At 45.6% G+C, this 17520-nt stretch overlaps 1 protein-coding gene across 1 annotated transcript; it reads right to left on the bottom strand.

Annotated features, from left to right (window-relative positions):
- Window positions 1-3352: 3352 nt before the first annotated feature.
- On the bottom strand, window positions 3353-15136 carry LOC306782650 (soluble guanylate cyclase 88E-like; the record flags this gene model as incomplete). The annotated part of the gene is made up of 16 exons (XM_079276094.1): window positions 3353-3707; window positions 4522-4634; window positions 4934-5023; window positions 5872-5981; window positions 6964-7120; window positions 7577-7723; window positions 8745-8891; window positions 10208-10337; window positions 11080-11200; window positions 11279-11404; window positions 11907-12015; window positions 12108-12365; window positions 13210-13301; window positions 14123-14297; window positions 14372-14504; window positions 15009-15136. 16 exons carry the CDS (start codon window positions 15134-15136, stop codon window positions 3353-3355), a joined length of 2391 nt encoding a protein of 796 aa, XP_079132220.1.
- Between the last annotated feature and the right edge of the window lie 2384 nt (window positions 15137-17520).

Here is a 17520-nt window from a genome sequence, read left to right on the forward strand (position 1 = left end):
TACACTTTAGATGTGTGTGTGTGTGTGTGTGTCCAATAAAATGGAACCTGAATAAACTGCAGATAAAACTACAGCCACTAAACCTGACTCACTGACATCATTATGATGCAAACTAGTGCACTTTGTCCCTTTCTTTATGAATGATGCCCCCTCTGGAGTGGTGACTTTCATGATCACATCTGAAGGCCAACATCGCTCCTAATGGAGCTTTGTTTGAGCCGGTCGCCATAAAAGTTATCGGCCATTTCAAAGTCTCATTTGAGTGAGTGAAATACAGATGAATACAGATGAGGAGCAGCGCAGGATGTAATCAGGAGTAACCAGTATCCCGCCCGGCAACGACTGCAAACCAAAGTCATGAATCCAACGATTCATTTAGAAACCAGGAAGTGTCCCTTGAGTGTTTATCTGTAGGTTTATCTGAATGGCAACCAGCTGTGAGGGGGAGGGGGGGGGGGGGGGGTTCTGCTGGCTGAAGCTCAGGCCATTACAAAAAACAAGAAGAGGACCTGTCCAATAAACTCCTCGCAAATGTTAATTGTTGTCAGATGTTCGGGGTCAAAGGTGACGCTGAGACCCAGCTGGACTGAGGCCTAGACGCCACACCGGCCCACCCGGCGTGCAGGCGTGCAGACCCCGACACACCTGCCTCCTTTGTTGTGTTGTTGTTGTTCCTCCAACCCCCCCCCCCCCCCCCCCTTCTGCAAGAAATGAACTCGGGTGAAGTCGTGGCAAACTTTTGCAAATGCAGAATGAGGTCTGTTGTCGTGGCAACAGACAGGAAGTAGCGCTTAAGCGGTTTCCTGATGGCTTCCTCTTTATCGTGCAACGACATCTCACAAGGAAACATCGGCAGGGAGCACTCAGCTGAATGTGTGCGCGCTTGCATACGCATAGGTGTGTGTGTGTGTGGTGTGTGTGTGTGTGGGGGAGTGCACTTGACCTGAAATGAGCTCTTACCTGTCTCACCTTCGTACTGTACACAGCTTACACTTGCCTCTTTTGGTTATGAGATAATAAGAGGAACTTCAATTATGTCACTTATCTTTCATTAAAAGATTGCACGGGCCTTCCAACCTTACACACACACACACACACACACACACACACACACGTACAGTCACTCACATCATGGCAGCCTGTTATCATCAGATGACTAAGACAGGAATAACTGACCTGCTAACCGCTGAGGTCAGGGACATTGCGCCTGGAGATGTGGAGCCTGAATTGGACGGAGGATTTTGTGAGCTTAGGTGCTTTCCACTGGCAGCGTCACGAGATAGATGGTGAGCACAGATCGAGAGGAACAGATGTTGGTTCAGGAGAGGCCAGAGAGTTAATTTGATCGGTCTGCAGCTAACAGGGATTCACTTTCCCCCCCACGATCAGATATAAGATCCTTCCATCTCACTCGATTTAGATGTGAAGAACTTCAGGAAACCAGGAAGTGATTCCCAGTCCCTGATTTATTGAAATGTAACTTCATCTCCTGGTCTGAGCCTAAGTCCACTGCATCATTTTGTAAATTGTGAGTCACTCCACTTTCGTGTGACGGAAGCGAACGCGGCGTCGACAACGATGACTGCCAGTCACGTTTGGAAAATAACGCGATGCGGAGCAGTGCATTTGATGAATTTACTGTTAATCAGAACAAAAATGAGACGAGAATTAATTCCCTCTGCTTGGAGGCTACTTCACCGGGACGAGAGACATTCAGGCGGCAACCTCCGGTTCTGACAAGTGAAGCCAAAGCTTCATGTGTTAAAGCTGCATTCTGTCTAGTGTCCACCAGGGGGCGACTCCTCTGGTTGTATAGAAGTCTATAGAAAAATGACTCTACTTCTCTCTTGATTTATTCCCTCAGTAAACATTGTAAACATGAGTTTATGTCTCAATCTCTAGTTTCAAGTCTTCTTCAATACAGCATGATGTTCATTTAGTACATTATGGTCCATTTAGAGTCACACAGACCATAAAGCAGGGGATGCTTTAGGGCGGGGCTACAGTGCTTATTACTCTGTTGCTACCAGAGCCGAATGAACGTCCCTACGTCACCTCCTTTCACTGGTTGCAAGAAAGCCAAGATGGCGACATCGCGAACAGAGGATGTCGTATGTTGTACAGATTGTAAAGTTGTGATTTTTGAAATTATTAGAAAACTATGCTTCAGCAGTATTGAAGCGTTACCCGTCTGCTTAACGGTCCGGATGGAAGTGCACAAAGCCAGAAACGGGTGCATTGTGGTCCCGCCTTTAACTGGCAGCTCAATGTTTTCTTGAAACCACCAAACCTGTAGATGAGTACGACGGTCATGACCTCATGACAAGCAAATAACAAACGTGACACTTTCAGTGGCTGTACATGTGGTTTTTATATCAATAAACACAATCAAACAGTGAAATGCAGTCGTACTACACACAGAACGTAGAACCAAAACTCTTAAAGACAATGTTGTGAAGGTCCAACCAAATACCTACGGAATTGCTACATGCCTAATTGAAAGAGAATAAAGTGCACCCTCTGACGTCTGCTGTCAGTTCATTGGAGCCGTGAGGCCGCTCACAAAATGCCTCCCTTTCATTTGTCACAGCATCCTGTATGTCTTGTTGTCATTGTGACATGTCTGCAGCAGTGACTCTGTGAATGTCTTGTAGAACGATACAGCAAATAGCATGAAGGCAAATAAAGTCATGGTCATGGCCGTCAACACCTGGAGTACAGTTTTAAAGTCCTCTGCTTCTCTGTGCGTGTGCTGTTTTCGTGTAGAGGAAATTGCACTTCTTTTTTCTTTTTTCTAACTAAACAGGCGACAGAAGGAAGGCATGTTGTGAAACCGGTTGTGAAACCTTCACATTTGAAGTATTTTTATAAAAAAAAAAGAAAAAAAAAGTACTTTCCCAATTTCTATACAAGGCCAGTTCTTCAGCTGCATGTAGTCAATGAGACAAAGCAGCAACATGCTGGGTTTCCTCAAGCAAACTGAAATGCAGTGACTTTGAGTGCATCTTGCAATCACGATAACTGCATCCAGTTATCAAGCACTTGGAGCCTTAAATGTGACATGAACTTTACCGAAATAAAAAGGGACTTCAGTAGGAAATCTTTAAATGTGTTTAAAAGTGTTGGTCATCAGTTCAAGTTGCCGTTTAACTCTTATTTTAATCAACAAATCACAACCTCCTCGGCTTGACGTGGCATTCAAAAGGCGTTAAGATGCAGTTGGTCGGTGGCCGTGAATGTTGAAAAACCGTTTTGTTTTGGCCCCTGATTTAAACGTCAATGATATTTCCCGTATCACGCCCTGGTCACGCGTCGGAGTCTCCTTGTCATCGCTCCCGCTGCGACCGGCTGCTCACAGAACGCAGCAGGAGGCGCTGCGAATGGGCAGCTTGGCGGGCAGCCTGGCGTACTGCTCCCTGAAGCTGTTCCTCTTGATTCTGAGCCGAGGAGCCGCGTTCTCCGGCCCGTCGGCGGGCGACGAACACTCCGGCATCGCGTCCCCCTGGGGCACGTCCAGCTGGGCCCACTTGTTGTTCTTAGTCGTTTTGGCTCTCTCCCTCTCCTCGGGGGAAACGGCCGGGGGCTCGATGGTGACCTCTGGTGGGCGCAGGTGGTCCAGCGGGAAGTCGCCGGTGCTCGGCTTCCGCTCAGCTCGCTCCTCGCTGCCGCCGATGAGGTTGGAGCCCATGCGCTTGCCGTTGGTGCTTCTGGAACGAGTGCGGTTACACAGTGGTAGAGTTCCTCAGTGGACATTAAAAACATTGTCTCATGCATAAGTGCAATCACGCTGTCGGAAATCAAACATTGCTACAGTTTCTTCGAACAAGTCAATAAATCTGTCCTTGGAGTTGTTGATCAAAACATTTATAATCATATTCTATAACGGTTAGAAAAGTCTCAAAGGCTTGACATCAGACTAAAGCCTCGTTTATACTCGCTGAGGTCATCAGAAAATGACATAATCGCGGCCTGCACGTTGTGCACAGGCGGTAACTTAGCGCGTCCTGCATTCACTGATAAAAGCACAATAAACATGTCTGAATATTTTAGAAAGACTCAATTCACTGTTTTAGATGCTTTGGAAACTGGACGTCTTGAACATCTACATTTGAGTAAATATTTTGCAGCCAAATCAAATAGTTTACAGGATATTAAGCCGTTGTTTCTTCATATTGCATTTAATACTTGAGTTGTTTCTTTACAGGACTCGTACAAAGGCAATCAAGTAAAGCATGAATATGAGTTTACAGTAATCCCTCCTCGGCCGTTGTGGAGGTTGGTTACGTTTGCTTCTTCTCTGACTGAAAATGTAGTTGTTTTTCAGCTTGACTCCTCCAAACAAACAAAAGCACCTAACACAGCCTCTCGGTCTGCTTGCTGTCTGGTTCTGCAGGGGGCCGATGAGCACAGCTGTCTGAATCAACAGGGGGGGGGGGGGGCATCCGGAGTCCACACTGTGCACAGACGAGGGGGAAATAAAGTGGTTGTTTGGTGCTGACTGCTCTCCTTCAGTCCACTCACCCATTAGAGCTCTTGTCCTCCGAGTCCTCCCCTCTGTAGTACATCTCTGCCGGGGTCTTGAACGACAGATCCCCCTTTCCTTTCAGCCAGTAGGTCTTCATGTAGCCTTTACCCTGGAAGAAGACCGGACGACAGCGTGCTGATCAGAAATACATGTTGGGAAGAGCATTTCATCTAAAATCCATCCGTATAAAAACTTAGAAGTGGCTCAGGTATTTTCAGAAATACATTTTTTTAATGATCCACCTCATCTCGGAATAATGTGCTTGAAGTGTCACAGCTACCAGACTGACTAAACCTGACGAAGTCGTTATCGTGAAGTCCGTCTCAATCAGTGATGGTGGGAAGAAAGACATCCTTTGAGTAAATAAATCACCAGCAAAGGGTGTGCAGCTGATACGAAGGGACTCACCTTCACAAAGATTTTGCCCCTCTCCTCGATGATGTAGGGCTCGTGCTCCACGTTGTCTTTGGTGGTCTGACTGATGTGTATCTGCATGCCCTGCTCAGACAGACGCGCACACACACACACACACACACACACACACACACACACACACACACACACACTTTGCTCGCCACTTCACAGGAGCAGAAATACTTCCGTGACTGGAACTAGTTCAGCTGCCACTATTGGAGTCTACAAGATGGGAATTTACAAATTGAGATTGTGAACTGATTTATGTGAAGCAACTCATTTGTAAAGTGTCAATTCGTGAATTACGATGTGAAACACGGATCCGCCAGAAGTGTTCATTTCCCACGTGAAACACGTCGACGTTAACATATTTTTCAGCACTTCCGTAGTTATTTTAACCCAAACAACAATCTTTTCAACCAAGTAGTTTTGTTGCTGAAATCTAAGTTGTTTCCTGTGAAGACAAAGGTTCATTTTGAAGAGACCACATGCATGTAACGAACGTGAATTGACTCATTGCTGGACCTTTGCAGGAAAATGCACGGAAAATGTGGAGAAATGTTTCATAAGACATCATACTGCTGTGAGAACGTTTGGATTCTAAAGAGAGAGTTCATTCAGGGCTTTCGTCCCTTTCATGGGCAGTAAAGTGGCGTTCAGCCGCACAAGCTGCCTCCCCGACTCACTTTGTTCACAAAACAGATTTCATGCAAAACATGACATCATATTACTGTAAGTAATGCAAAGGAAATGAGGCGATTTGCCAGTTGCATGAACTAAAAAGCAGGACGCACAATGGCGTCATTAAACAGAAAGTGGTGTTCAACACTAATCTGCTGTGGAATGTGACTGAGGGAGATCGTGGAGGATGCTACTGGCGTGGGTTATTTGGCACATTTTGCCGGGCTTGTAAAAGATGTTTGCGTCGTCACCACTCCATTGCTCTCCATCCTCGAGGCTGTATTCACGGTGTCGCCAAACATACAGTAGCGAGGCATCTTCAGACCCACCACGCCGGCTACCACCATACCCGAGTGAACACCTGAGGGAGAGAGGGATTTAATGTGTTAAATACAATTAAAACATTACAATTCCTTCACAAGTTGCACTTTGTTTTACCTCGAAGAGGCAGCAGTATAATCTGTGTGATATATCTGCCATTTATATATCATGTACTATTTGTCTTCCTAGCGTGACAATACTATATTTGGGTTTGTTGATTATTACTAATGACTCAACGAGTTGCTTTCCAGCTGCGATTAGAAGGATGTTGATCTTCTTGCCATTGGAGAAAGCAATGTTTTCTCTCAGTTTGGAATGAGGATTAGTGGCCCGTCAAGGGACAAACACTCGAGAACAATGCATGCTGGGATAGCCCCCTAAAAAGCCGATCAGAAGGAATGCTTCACAGAACAGATGGATGAATGGATCCCCACTTTGTGCGTCGACGTATCTCTGCCCCGAGTGTTTCGCTTTTCCAGGCTCTAATGCGGCGTCATGACTTTGCAGTTGCAGGACATAAGATGATCGTATTTGCCATAAATTCTGCCAATTTCCACAATATTTACTCACAATTTACGCACCTCAAATTCGGCAACCTGGCGGTCTCGTGTCTTCAGGTGAAATGATTTTAATAAATCTCAAACGCTGTTGGGGTAGGGATGTACAAATGATAACAAAGCATGATTGATATGTCTGTGGTTAGGGTTGGCGTAAGAACAGCGACCCCTTGTGGCGGCATGGAAACAGTGTCGAACTATTTTACCTTGGAAAAATAGTTCTGTTGTGCAGCAAGATTATATTGTGTGGGCTGTTACTTATAGATGGTGGTTGAGTGGATGGAAAGCCCAACCTGGGAAAGTCTAGTAGCACAAGGATCAACACACTGAATCAGTGATGGGTGACCCAAAACAAAGTGGGGGGGGGTGACTTCCAAGGTGCACGGAGAGGAAAGTCTGAGGAGGTCAAAACTCCAACCACACATGCAGTAAATAGAACTGTAAGACGCCGGTGTTCCTGCTCACCGACTCTGATCGTGATGTTGTCTCCGGTGGAGGGGTCTTTGAGGTGGTCGATGGAGCTCAGCATGTCCAGGGCCATGTCGCAGATGTGGTGCGCGTGGAAGGTGGTCTTGTTGGGCACGCCGGCCACCACCATGTAGGCATCACGGATCGTCTCCACCTGGACAGAAGGGAAGAGCGGCCGTTTCCACGTTGTGATGAGACACTAACCAGAACGTTTGACTCGTTAAAATGAATCCGACATGAATTCAACTTCATCTCTCAGTGTTTTCTAGCTGTAGAAATCTGAGCCGTTGTCCAAATGTAGTATATTTATACGTTACAGCGTTTCACTTTGGTTTTTAGTAAATATAGGTTTTTGTGAAGTTTGCTTTCTCATTGTCTTCAAGATGTTGTTTCAGAAGTTTTCCCATCTTCAGAAACAGGGAAATGATGCAGTCATGTTCTACTTTATAGTGTAAATAAAATCATCTGCTTTCAATTTACATTTGGGGAATAGACGAACTTCAGCAGGCAACAAAAACTGATCATGAACACGTCAAGATAATCCTCCGTGTACACGAGACGGTGAGTAGAAAGTTGCTGAGTCCTCTGCAGACTGCGTCCTGAGACTGACCTTATAGACGTTGTGCTTCTCGCTGAGTGTGTCGAAGACGATGTAGATCTCATTGAGCATGTCCACCACCTGCATGGGTGTGATGTGGATGCAGATCTCATTGAACTTGACCACGTCGCTGAACAGGATGGTCACATCTGGGAAGACCTGGGACACAGAGAAACATAAAGTTAAGATCATATCACGCTGCGAGCAAACACCAGTGTACTCAAAGAGATGCGCTCTGTCACAGGCTCCTCGAGTCGTCGGTTAGATGTTTGTTATTGTTGTATTTGAGTGTGGATGGATACTCGTTTCTAGTTTGTGGTGATGTCATTTTGTAATTTTATATGTCCGATGTTTAAAAAAAAAAAAAAAAAACTGCAACCGTTGCGTCTACCATTTATAGACATTAATCCATTTGGTTGTCTTTGCAAGTCTGTTGTAAGACGTGCATGATGTGCTAAATGAACATCATGCTTGTTGAAGAAGACTTGAAACTAGAGATTGAGACATAAACTCATGTTTACAATGTTTACTGAGGTAATAAATCAAGAGAGAAGTAGTCATTTTCTCATAGACTTCTATACAACCAGAGGAGTCGCCCCCTGGTGGACATTAGAGAGAATGCAGCTTTAACACAGTTCTGCATTGGCTTCAGAACCGGAGGTTGCACCTGGTTTCTATCCATGTTTTGTCTGTGTTCTTAGTTTGTGCATTGGGACGGGTTCTGCTGTGCACCGTTCATGTGTATGGTCTTGTCCTCATACCTAACCGGCGGAATAGGTTGTTGCCAATGACTCCCGAAACAACATATCTGACCGTTCGCTGGAAATGAGCCTTCTCATCCTCACTCCTCCTGCACGGCTGCAGCAGCTGACGTTAAATCTTGTTTCCCTTTGTTGGTCACACACTCTTTACTTGTGAGAAAATGGCAGTTTCATTTCATGCGGCGGTCACTGCCAAGCTGAGAGCACTGTTGTATGGCTGACCTCTGACCTCCACATGCTGTGTCGACGGGGCGAAACCTACTTGAAATGCAAGACGTGCGTCGCCTTTTGAGTGAAGTCTGTGCTATGATGACAGCACATGTTCATCTGTGACCTCAGGTTAGCGGCTACATTGTGCACATTGGCAGTGATATTTGTGTTCGAGTACCGCTGTCGTCGTTGGCAGCGCTGCCTTGTACCTGGCATGTCTCCAGTGCAGTGACCCCCTTCCTGAGGCGGTCGGCCACGGCTTTAGGGATCATGGCGTACAGCAAAGAGTCTCCTCTCTTCCTCTCCTCGTCCAGCTTCTTGATGGTTTCCTGCAGCTGAGCATATTTTTGTTGCTCCTAGAGGATCAGAAATGGGACAAAAGAGTCTACGGTTACAGCAGTGGCGGCTGGTCAATAGAGGGCCACGGGGCATGGCCCCACCATGAGCCCACACAAAAAAAAAAAAAAAATTATAAAAATTATACAAATTGTCAATATTTGTGTTTTTGAACTATGGAATGTATCCGGTAATGTGTGTAAAATATGATATCTGCGCAAAATATATGCTTTTCCTGCTCGTCCTCTCCTCCTGTGTGCTCTCTGCTCGTGCTCTCTGTCTGTGTGTAGACACTCTGAGAACGCGCAGCTTGGGGGGCTGATCGTTTTGGCCCAAAAGAGGCGGGTCTATGAAGCAGTTTAGCCAATTGCTGATTCAAGATATAAATGAGTGACATACAATTGAGCCAATCAGCGCCCTCAAATAGATTCAGCTGTGGGCCAGAACGATCAGACCCCCTCGCTGCGCGTTCTCGTCAGGAGAAGTCTCTACAGGCGAGCACTCCTCCTCCAAGACCCGTTTGAGAGGAGAACTTTGAGGAGATTCTGCAGCCAAAGAGCTGATATCAGATCAGCCTGACCTCACAATCAGACAGCAGACTCGCGGGAAAGGGAAGCAGTACATGAAGCTTCTGTACTAGCTGAACACCAGACAGGTTAGCTAGCTGGATGACGTCATGCTAATCATTTATTTAGCTTTTTAAAACAACGGGGACGGATCCAGCACCTCCTTGGTCATGGAGGCATCCACATGTAATAGAGATGTTAAATTAACAGTGAAAACTCATCATAGCTTAATTTAACATCAGTATTCATAATTACACTTCATGTTTACTTCTCCTGATCTTTACCTCCTATAACAAGGTCCATAGGGGCATCTCAATAAATGAACATGTTATATTATATTATATAAGTGTTATTTACTGATTGTTTTCGTGTTGGAATACATGTTAAATATTTAACTGCCAAGTAAGAATGCGTGTTTGATACATTTTTTTTGCATGAAATCATACTGGGATGTTTGCTGGAATTGATAGGACGGCCCAACCTAGAACATGTTCCACCAGCCGCCACTGGTTACAGTCTAACCTCTCTTAAAGATCAATAAAAAACCTCTTTGCCTTCTCTAATCCTCTTAATCCATATTTCTCCTGCTTGACTGAGTCTGATTTAATGGGTGAAATCAATACGGGAGCAGAGCTTTCACCTGGTCAGGCTGTTCCAGTGCACTCATGTCATACAGTACGACGTCTGCTTTGAATCGTACGATCGTTTCAGTACATTTTACGAGGTGATTTTGTACATTTGCTTCGTTAGCAGGGTGCTTTTTCCTTCACCTGGTCGAGGGCCAGCTGCAGCTCAGCCGACTGCTGCGTCCCGGCCAAGATCAGCTCTCTGCTGGAGTCGTGCAGGTTCAGATCATTCACGTACACACCCATCTTTATCATGTCCTCCACTGTCTCTATACTTTAAGAGGGAGGAGAAGGAAATGAAGGCAAATTAACTGGAAAGAAAAGCAAGAGAATGGAAATGAATTCACAGAGTTAGCGTTACATAAATCCAGTTTCCAAAATTAAATTCTGGGGGGAAAGCAACCGTGAACAAAATAGGGTGGAACACGACTGCAATATGCTCCTTCATAGGGAATAAAATAAAAGAAAGTTTTCCATCCTATATTCAGACAGATTAATGTCTTGCAATTGTCTTTCAATTACCATAAATTCTCAAATATTGAAAAGTCTCGAATAAATCTGGGTTATTTTTTTGTCGAAAACAACTCTGGTTTGTCCTAAATATAACCTGGGTAAAAAGAGGATGACCAGCACTGTGGTGGCTCACGCGGTGGATCCACCTGTCGTCAGTAACTAAACCCATGCAGCAGTGCTGCCGTTCTTTTTTTCAACAGAAATACTTTCCTCACATTCTGATTATTATATATTTACCGAGTTTTCTCAATTTAGCGTAATGAAAACCAACACTTGCATGTGGGTGTCTTAATATGCCCCCTGACACCTGAAACAGACGGTGAAGTGTTGAGTTAGCATTACGAGCTCATTAAAAGCACACAAACGACCGGGTCAGACAACAGGAAAGCTTTTTCAATGAAATAACAAATATACTTTAAAATTAACTTAGAAAAGAGACTTTCTAGAAACCAAGCGGACTTAAAAACCATGAAACGTAGTCCGTCTGTCGGCCGGGGTCTTACATGGGTGTCCCCAGGAAGATGAGGGAGTCCCACTGGGGGACGTACTTCATCTGGCCCTTCAGGTGGAGGGGTTTCTTCGGAGGCTCTCGCACGTCCTCAAAGATGGTCTCACTGCACTTTCCTGAGGAGAACCACGAGGGACAGGTCAACAGGATCGACAGCGATGGGATACATGCGAGAAGAAGAAAAAGGCTCTGACCGGTGATGGTCTGGAACGCCAGCAGTTCAATGTCCTCCCTGCCGGGGTTGGAAGAGCTGTTGTACTGGGTGAGAGCGCTGCTGTGCTCTTGGTCCGTGCTCTTCTTCTCCTCCACCGGGTTGGGCTCTGACGGAGGAGGGAGAGAGCAGCAAGCAGATGACTGACTGAACCAAGGCTGTGAGTTCAGAGTGGCAATGTTCAACATGAGATTCATATTACACGTTCATCCGTTGTAACGCGCTCTTGGTGGTTATGCTCTGGATTACGTTTCAGTCTTACTCATAAGATAAAAACTGGTGATGTCATTTCCTCTTGGAATGACGACCGCTCAGCGATGTGCACCACGAGGTTTGGTGCGCTACTGTTTTTGCTGCAGTATGTATTTAAATATAGTTATGTGTGATTTGAGCTTGCAGCCCATGAACTTTATTATATGAATAATCGTAGTTTGGCTTCTTTCCACCTGAATATGTTATAAATCTTTTATATTTCTCTTTCGATGATCTTGAAGTGACTGCAATGAGGCAGTGACTTGATGGCCGGTCTGTGATCCCATCTATTTGTAATGAGACCTTTTCTTTTTTTATACATCATGCATCTGGAGTGATTGGAATGGAGAGACCCGCACCTCTCGCCTTCTCCTTCTCTTCCTGTGACGTGGTGAGGTTGACCTTCTGCTTGCGCTCCACCACCGCTACCGTCAGCAGCTCAAACACGTTGTTCAAATGGGTGTAGATCTGATGGGAACAACATCTCAGCAGGTCACGCCAGCATTTTAGTATTTCCCAATGAAGACGAGACAGAGCGGAGGACTCGGCTCTGGACTCACGTTGTCCCAGCTGAACTCCAGCATGGGTCTGATCAGGGTGAACTGCTCGTCCACCTTCTTGCCCTGCAGGTCGGAGAAGACCTCCTTGAGGCCGTCGCCGATGCGGTACATGATCATGTCGCGGCGGAAGATGACGCTGAAGGGGAACATGACAAAAAAGATGCCTCGCTTCATCGGCAGCTTCTCGTAGCCCGACGCCGTCATCTGCTGGGGCATGCGGTGCTTGAAGGCGGCGTTGTCGAAGTTCATCTTGTAAACCTGGATATATAGACATGTATGTATTTATACAGTATATAAAGCCTCTGTGCTGTAGTTTCATAAAAATAGTCACAACTCAACTTATTCCGCACAACTTGATTCGTCGATTAGTTTATTTGCGCTGCGATGGCTCAAAAAAAGTTGCTTTTTTCTCTGCTGTAAAATTCAAGTTGTGCGTGAAAGTATTCATGTCTTTAAGCTGCACTAGTTTGAGCTCGGTGTACCGAATGAACTGGCAACCCTTTATCTGAAGACAATAAAAGGCGGCTTCGTCTAATTAGTCATACTTTGTAATTGGGTTTTAAGTTGCACCCACTAATGTTGTAGGTCAGTAATAAGACATTCACGTCCCTGGAAAAGAGTTCCAGCATCCGAAAGCTAAACCGTGTTGTTAATATTTAGCTTTTCAGAACCCGTAATTAAAGCATTTCTCACCTTCTAATACGCCGTTAAATCTAATGATGAACATGCAAGTGAGTCATTGATAAAGGTTGTTCTATAACTCATCTATAACGGTTACAAATATCTTATGTCTGATCTATAAAGTGTGAAATGTTATTTAGATTAATAAAGTAATTATTTACATCTTATAAATGATGCTTTATTAAAATAATGAAATGGATTTCAGTGGACCTGATTCGTCGCTGTATGTGAACATTAGAGGTGAGGTTGACGGACAGTAATGCAACAATACGGAGGTTGCAGGAGTTTACCCGAGTCCCTTCCTCATAAACAATATACACTTGCTGTCTGAGATGAAACCAGAACTCCTCGTGGCGTCTCATGGAAGGTGATGGAAATCACTTTTCCTCCTCACTTGACCCCTGAGCCCCAGACTACGTACCACATACGTCATTTTCTCCGTCTCCTCTTTGGACAGGATTTCCACTTCGATGTCCGTGTTGTAGAACTGCCGTCCCACTTGGGAGAGCTGGCCTGCAGGAGACAGGTAGGATGTGTGGAGGTCACTCACAACGGGCTCGTGTGAGCTTAACGACGGAGCGAACGGAGCCGTTAACTACAGTCACTGATTCCCTTTGAGTCGATGGCTTTGCTTGGATAGATTGATCTGGTGGCGCGGCGACGCATCGTTTATTTTACTTTTCAACACAGCTTACTGTACGAGGCTAATGTATCATCCATTTATTCATCTTATGTAAGATGTTCAATTAAAGAACAATTGGAACCGAATTAGATCAGCTTAAAAACCTGCAGCTCATTAATATCTTGTACATCTTAGTACGTTTACATTTCATTTGCATCACGTTGGAACATCGCGCTCCAGTGCTCTAAAATCATGTATCGCACAGTGAACATCATTTTGCTTTCATGTCATTAAAGTTCACTTATCTCTTCGTGGCAATTCAGCTGAAAGTGCAGATTGTTTTTTTTAGTCTGCAGTGCATTACAACAAAATAGAAGACACGTTGTACACTTTTCATTGTCTTTCTCAAGCGGAAAGTCAAATCTCTGGAAGATTTGGACTTTTAACACTAAAACGTAGACCTGTGGCAATGTGGGAGGAAGGATGACTTAATAAAACACCCAAAACACGATGTCGTGTTTTGGAAAATATGTGTAAATACGGTGAAATGTGCGAAACAATGTCACTTTTGACAGTGTGTGTTGTGTCCTGTGTTGTACACTGGACAAGCCAAACAACGCTGACAATTGCTCAGTCATTTCTTCACGCGCTTCGTCACGTTCACGAGGCGAGAGCCGTTCCCAGCATGCAATGGGCAGAACCCTCCCGGTACCTTTGACGAACTGGGTGAAGCCCTTGCGGGTGCTGCGGTAGTGCAGCGTGAGGCTCGTCTCGCACTCCTCCTCCACGCAGAAGCTCGGCGGCTGCACTTTGGGGAAGGAGAAGCGAAAGTACTCGTGCAGGTTGTCCAGCTCGTTGATGAAGTCGCGCACGTTTCGCCCCAAAACCTAAAAAGAAAGATGGAGGATGTTGGCATTTAAATCGTCACTGTGGGTGACCGTCACTGTGGGGCCTGTGTCACCTTTAGGATCCGCTCATATCCGTAGTTTCCGATCCTCTTCACCATGTAGACCCCGAAGGCGTACATCAGCTCATCGTGGGTCTTTCCCAGAACCTCTCCCGCCGCCTTCGCCAACTGCAGGATCAGGTTGTTGCTTTTAAAGGACAGCCGGAAAAGTTGTCAATTAATTATTTCGTTTCGCCGTATTCTGGCTTACAGCTGCTTTTTCTTTTTTTGTCCAAGTGAGATTTTAAACTCTGCTTTACAGTCGTGACATGAATCAAACTGTGAAAACCTGAATCAAACAAAATCAAATGAGTGAGCGCACCAACATGGCATCTAAGCAGTGTCTGAACAGTCGAGGCAATAGAACAATACGAGCTTTTACAAGATCGCTGCACCGCAGTGCTGCATGTTGTTACGCTGTGCAGCGGTTTGTGAAGTTGTGTTGTTGAAGAGCATCGTCATAGATGAGCACATCAACACTCTCTAGCCAGCTGTTCACAGTATGTCCAACAACAAAAGAAAGAAATCAGGTCCTGACCAATTTAGTGTCCGAGGCAAGAATATAATTTATTCATCATAACAACGTTTGTGTCTGTTGCCTTCCAAGCACTGAGACCCACAGCAGAATCCACCACAGTAACAAACAACCTACTTGTACATCTGATGCCGGGTGAACTTGAGGTGGGGGATCTCCGCCCGGTTCTCGATCAGCCTCCACACGTCCTCTCCATAGGCTTCATTGATGTAATCGTTGACTGCTTCCAGGTACAGGCCGTACATCTTCAGGGGGTTAGAGACCTCCATGTTGGTTCTTAAGTTAACTGCTCAGCTGAGGAGAGACAAAGGGAAGTGATGACGTATCCGAAATGCAGGTTGGACTCACCTTTCGTTCGTGTCAGCGGTTTAAAATATCACTGTTGAGGAAGTCTCTTTAAATCCATTATTCCTTAAGAGGACGGACCTTTGGCGCCGTCTGCTCACGGGATTAAAATAAAGCATTTTTGCTTCATCTTTCAGTGCCAAATGTAAATGCATACTGTTCTATCCACCTGCATGCATGGCAAGAAAGAATGGAATGTGCCCACTCAAACCTATGTAACCTCAGCTAAGCTTCTCAGACACCAGCTCCATCTCAGAAAAAGAGCAAGATTCTCAATAAGGGCAGCGTTTAAGCTGAGACTGCTCCGTCTGCAGCAGCTGCTTTCTTCTCCACTCGCTGTAAAATGTCACCACCACCAAATACAAGCTTCTGAAAAAAAGCTATGCTCCCACCAGCCCGCCAGTTAACTACAGTAGAAACACGTAAACTGAAAATGGGGCGAGAAGAAAAGGCTGCAAAGCTGTAAAAAGAGGAGTCCCCTTACATGCAGTCCCTCCGTACTGTGATATCCTGGTGTCCAACTGAGCCAGCCAGCTGCACAGCATCGCTCCCTGCAGAGAGCTTCCACCTGCAGCTGACAGGGACACTTGCTTGTCAGGTCAATAGGTGACCCGGGCAAAAATAGCAGCACCGAGGCATGTTCGTGGCAGGTAGCACTAAACAAATACATACATTTAGACTCTCAGTTTGGTGGACTGGCAAACATACAGCATCTGATTTGTGAAGCATTTGTGTGGAGATTAGGTTTGTGGGTGTTACTGTATAAGAGAATTCCTTAAAAAAACAAAAGACATTTAGTTTCTGTGATGTAAACCAGAGCGCACAATGTGAGGCTCATTATCCGAAATGAGCCTGTACTCTCCTGCAACAACTCATTAGGGCGAGCGGGATTCTCTGGCTAATTATCTCAAATTTGCATAATTACGGTCAGGTGCACATTAGACTGACGCGCATTGTGTTGAGATTGCCGTTTGAATGGATTTGCATTTGGTTTGTGAAGTGAAGCTGAACAGATCCTCTTTCAGGGATCGCTGACGGCCAAAATGTGACAAACGTGTGTTTTTTGACTCGAGTCGCAATGTTTGTTTTGACCTTTTGACCTACAGGAACTACTTTTTACATTTGGAAAACGAAAGTCATTAAAAAACCAGGCTTATGTGGTCGAACAAGAGCTGCAGCTTTATTCAACAACTGTCAACAAGCGTGGCTGCTTCACTGTGTCTCAGTGATGTATCACAGCGCTCACCACAAGGGGGCACTGTTACAACACCTTTCATTCTCTTACTGGTGTATCCAATGCTTCTGCTGGGGGGGGGGGGGGAGGGGTGTAGGCTTGTAAATTAAAATAAGTGTGTCACTCTGGCCTTCTGGTGAGAGACCAGGCCAGGAAGATCAGACGTTCTGTTATTTTTTCTTTTTTGTGGAAATTTTCCACCATTAAAAAAAAAGAAAAAAGATGAAAAATGACTTTCACCTCTACTGTTTTCACATTTAAATCCCGATGTGGAGGCGGTCTAATGTGTAGAGGTCTAATTATGAAAACACTGTCAGACAGAATTAATCTTTCCCGCCACCACTCTCCTCCTCACATCACTCCACCAGTGAACCAAAGGTCTGCCGAGAGCCAGCCGTCTGGGCGATAATGAGCCGCCCTCTGTTTCCATTTCTTGTGTGGCTTCTTCTTCCCCCTTCATTTCCTTCCGTCCGTCCCCCCGGTGTTCACCCGTTCGCTGCTGCTGCTGCTGCCTTTTAATGGCCTGCAGTGTGACCGTGCAACACGGCAGCATTGGGAGGTCAGAACAGAGGGTGATAACAACCACAACTCCAGAGAGAGAGAGAGAGAGAGAGAGAGAGAGAGAGAGAGAGAGAGAGAGAGAGAGAGAGAGAGAGAGAGAGAGAGAGAGAGAGAGAGAGAGAGAGAGAGAGAGAGAGAGAGAGAGAGAGAGAGAGAGAGAGAGAGAGAGAGAGAGAGAGAGAGAGAGCGCAGTACTGCTGGTGTCAGTTTCGCTCGTACTCGTACATATTTTCCTTTCCGTTTGTTGTCTGCTGAAGGAGTTATCAGGCTCTGCCAGCCCAACGGAAGGGTGATCCAATCTCTGGGGAGTATCGGGGTCACTGCAGGCAGCCATGCAATAGTCGGACCTGTTCAGGTCCAGCAAACAGTGAGGCGCGGATATCATTTTATATAGATGTATTTACATCTGTTGTCAAAGCCTGGGGAAGAGCTCACCGTTCCAACGTGGGCCGTTGCGTTGGCGCAAAGCATTTCCACTGAGTCAGAACG

The sequence above is a fragment of the Melanostigma gelatinosum genome (assembly GCF_949748355.1).
Source record: "Melanostigma gelatinosum genome assembly, chromosome: 9".
In the NCBI taxonomy this organism is placed as follows: domain Eukaryota; kingdom Metazoa; phylum Chordata; class Actinopteri; order Perciformes; family Zoarcidae; genus Melanostigma; species Melanostigma gelatinosum.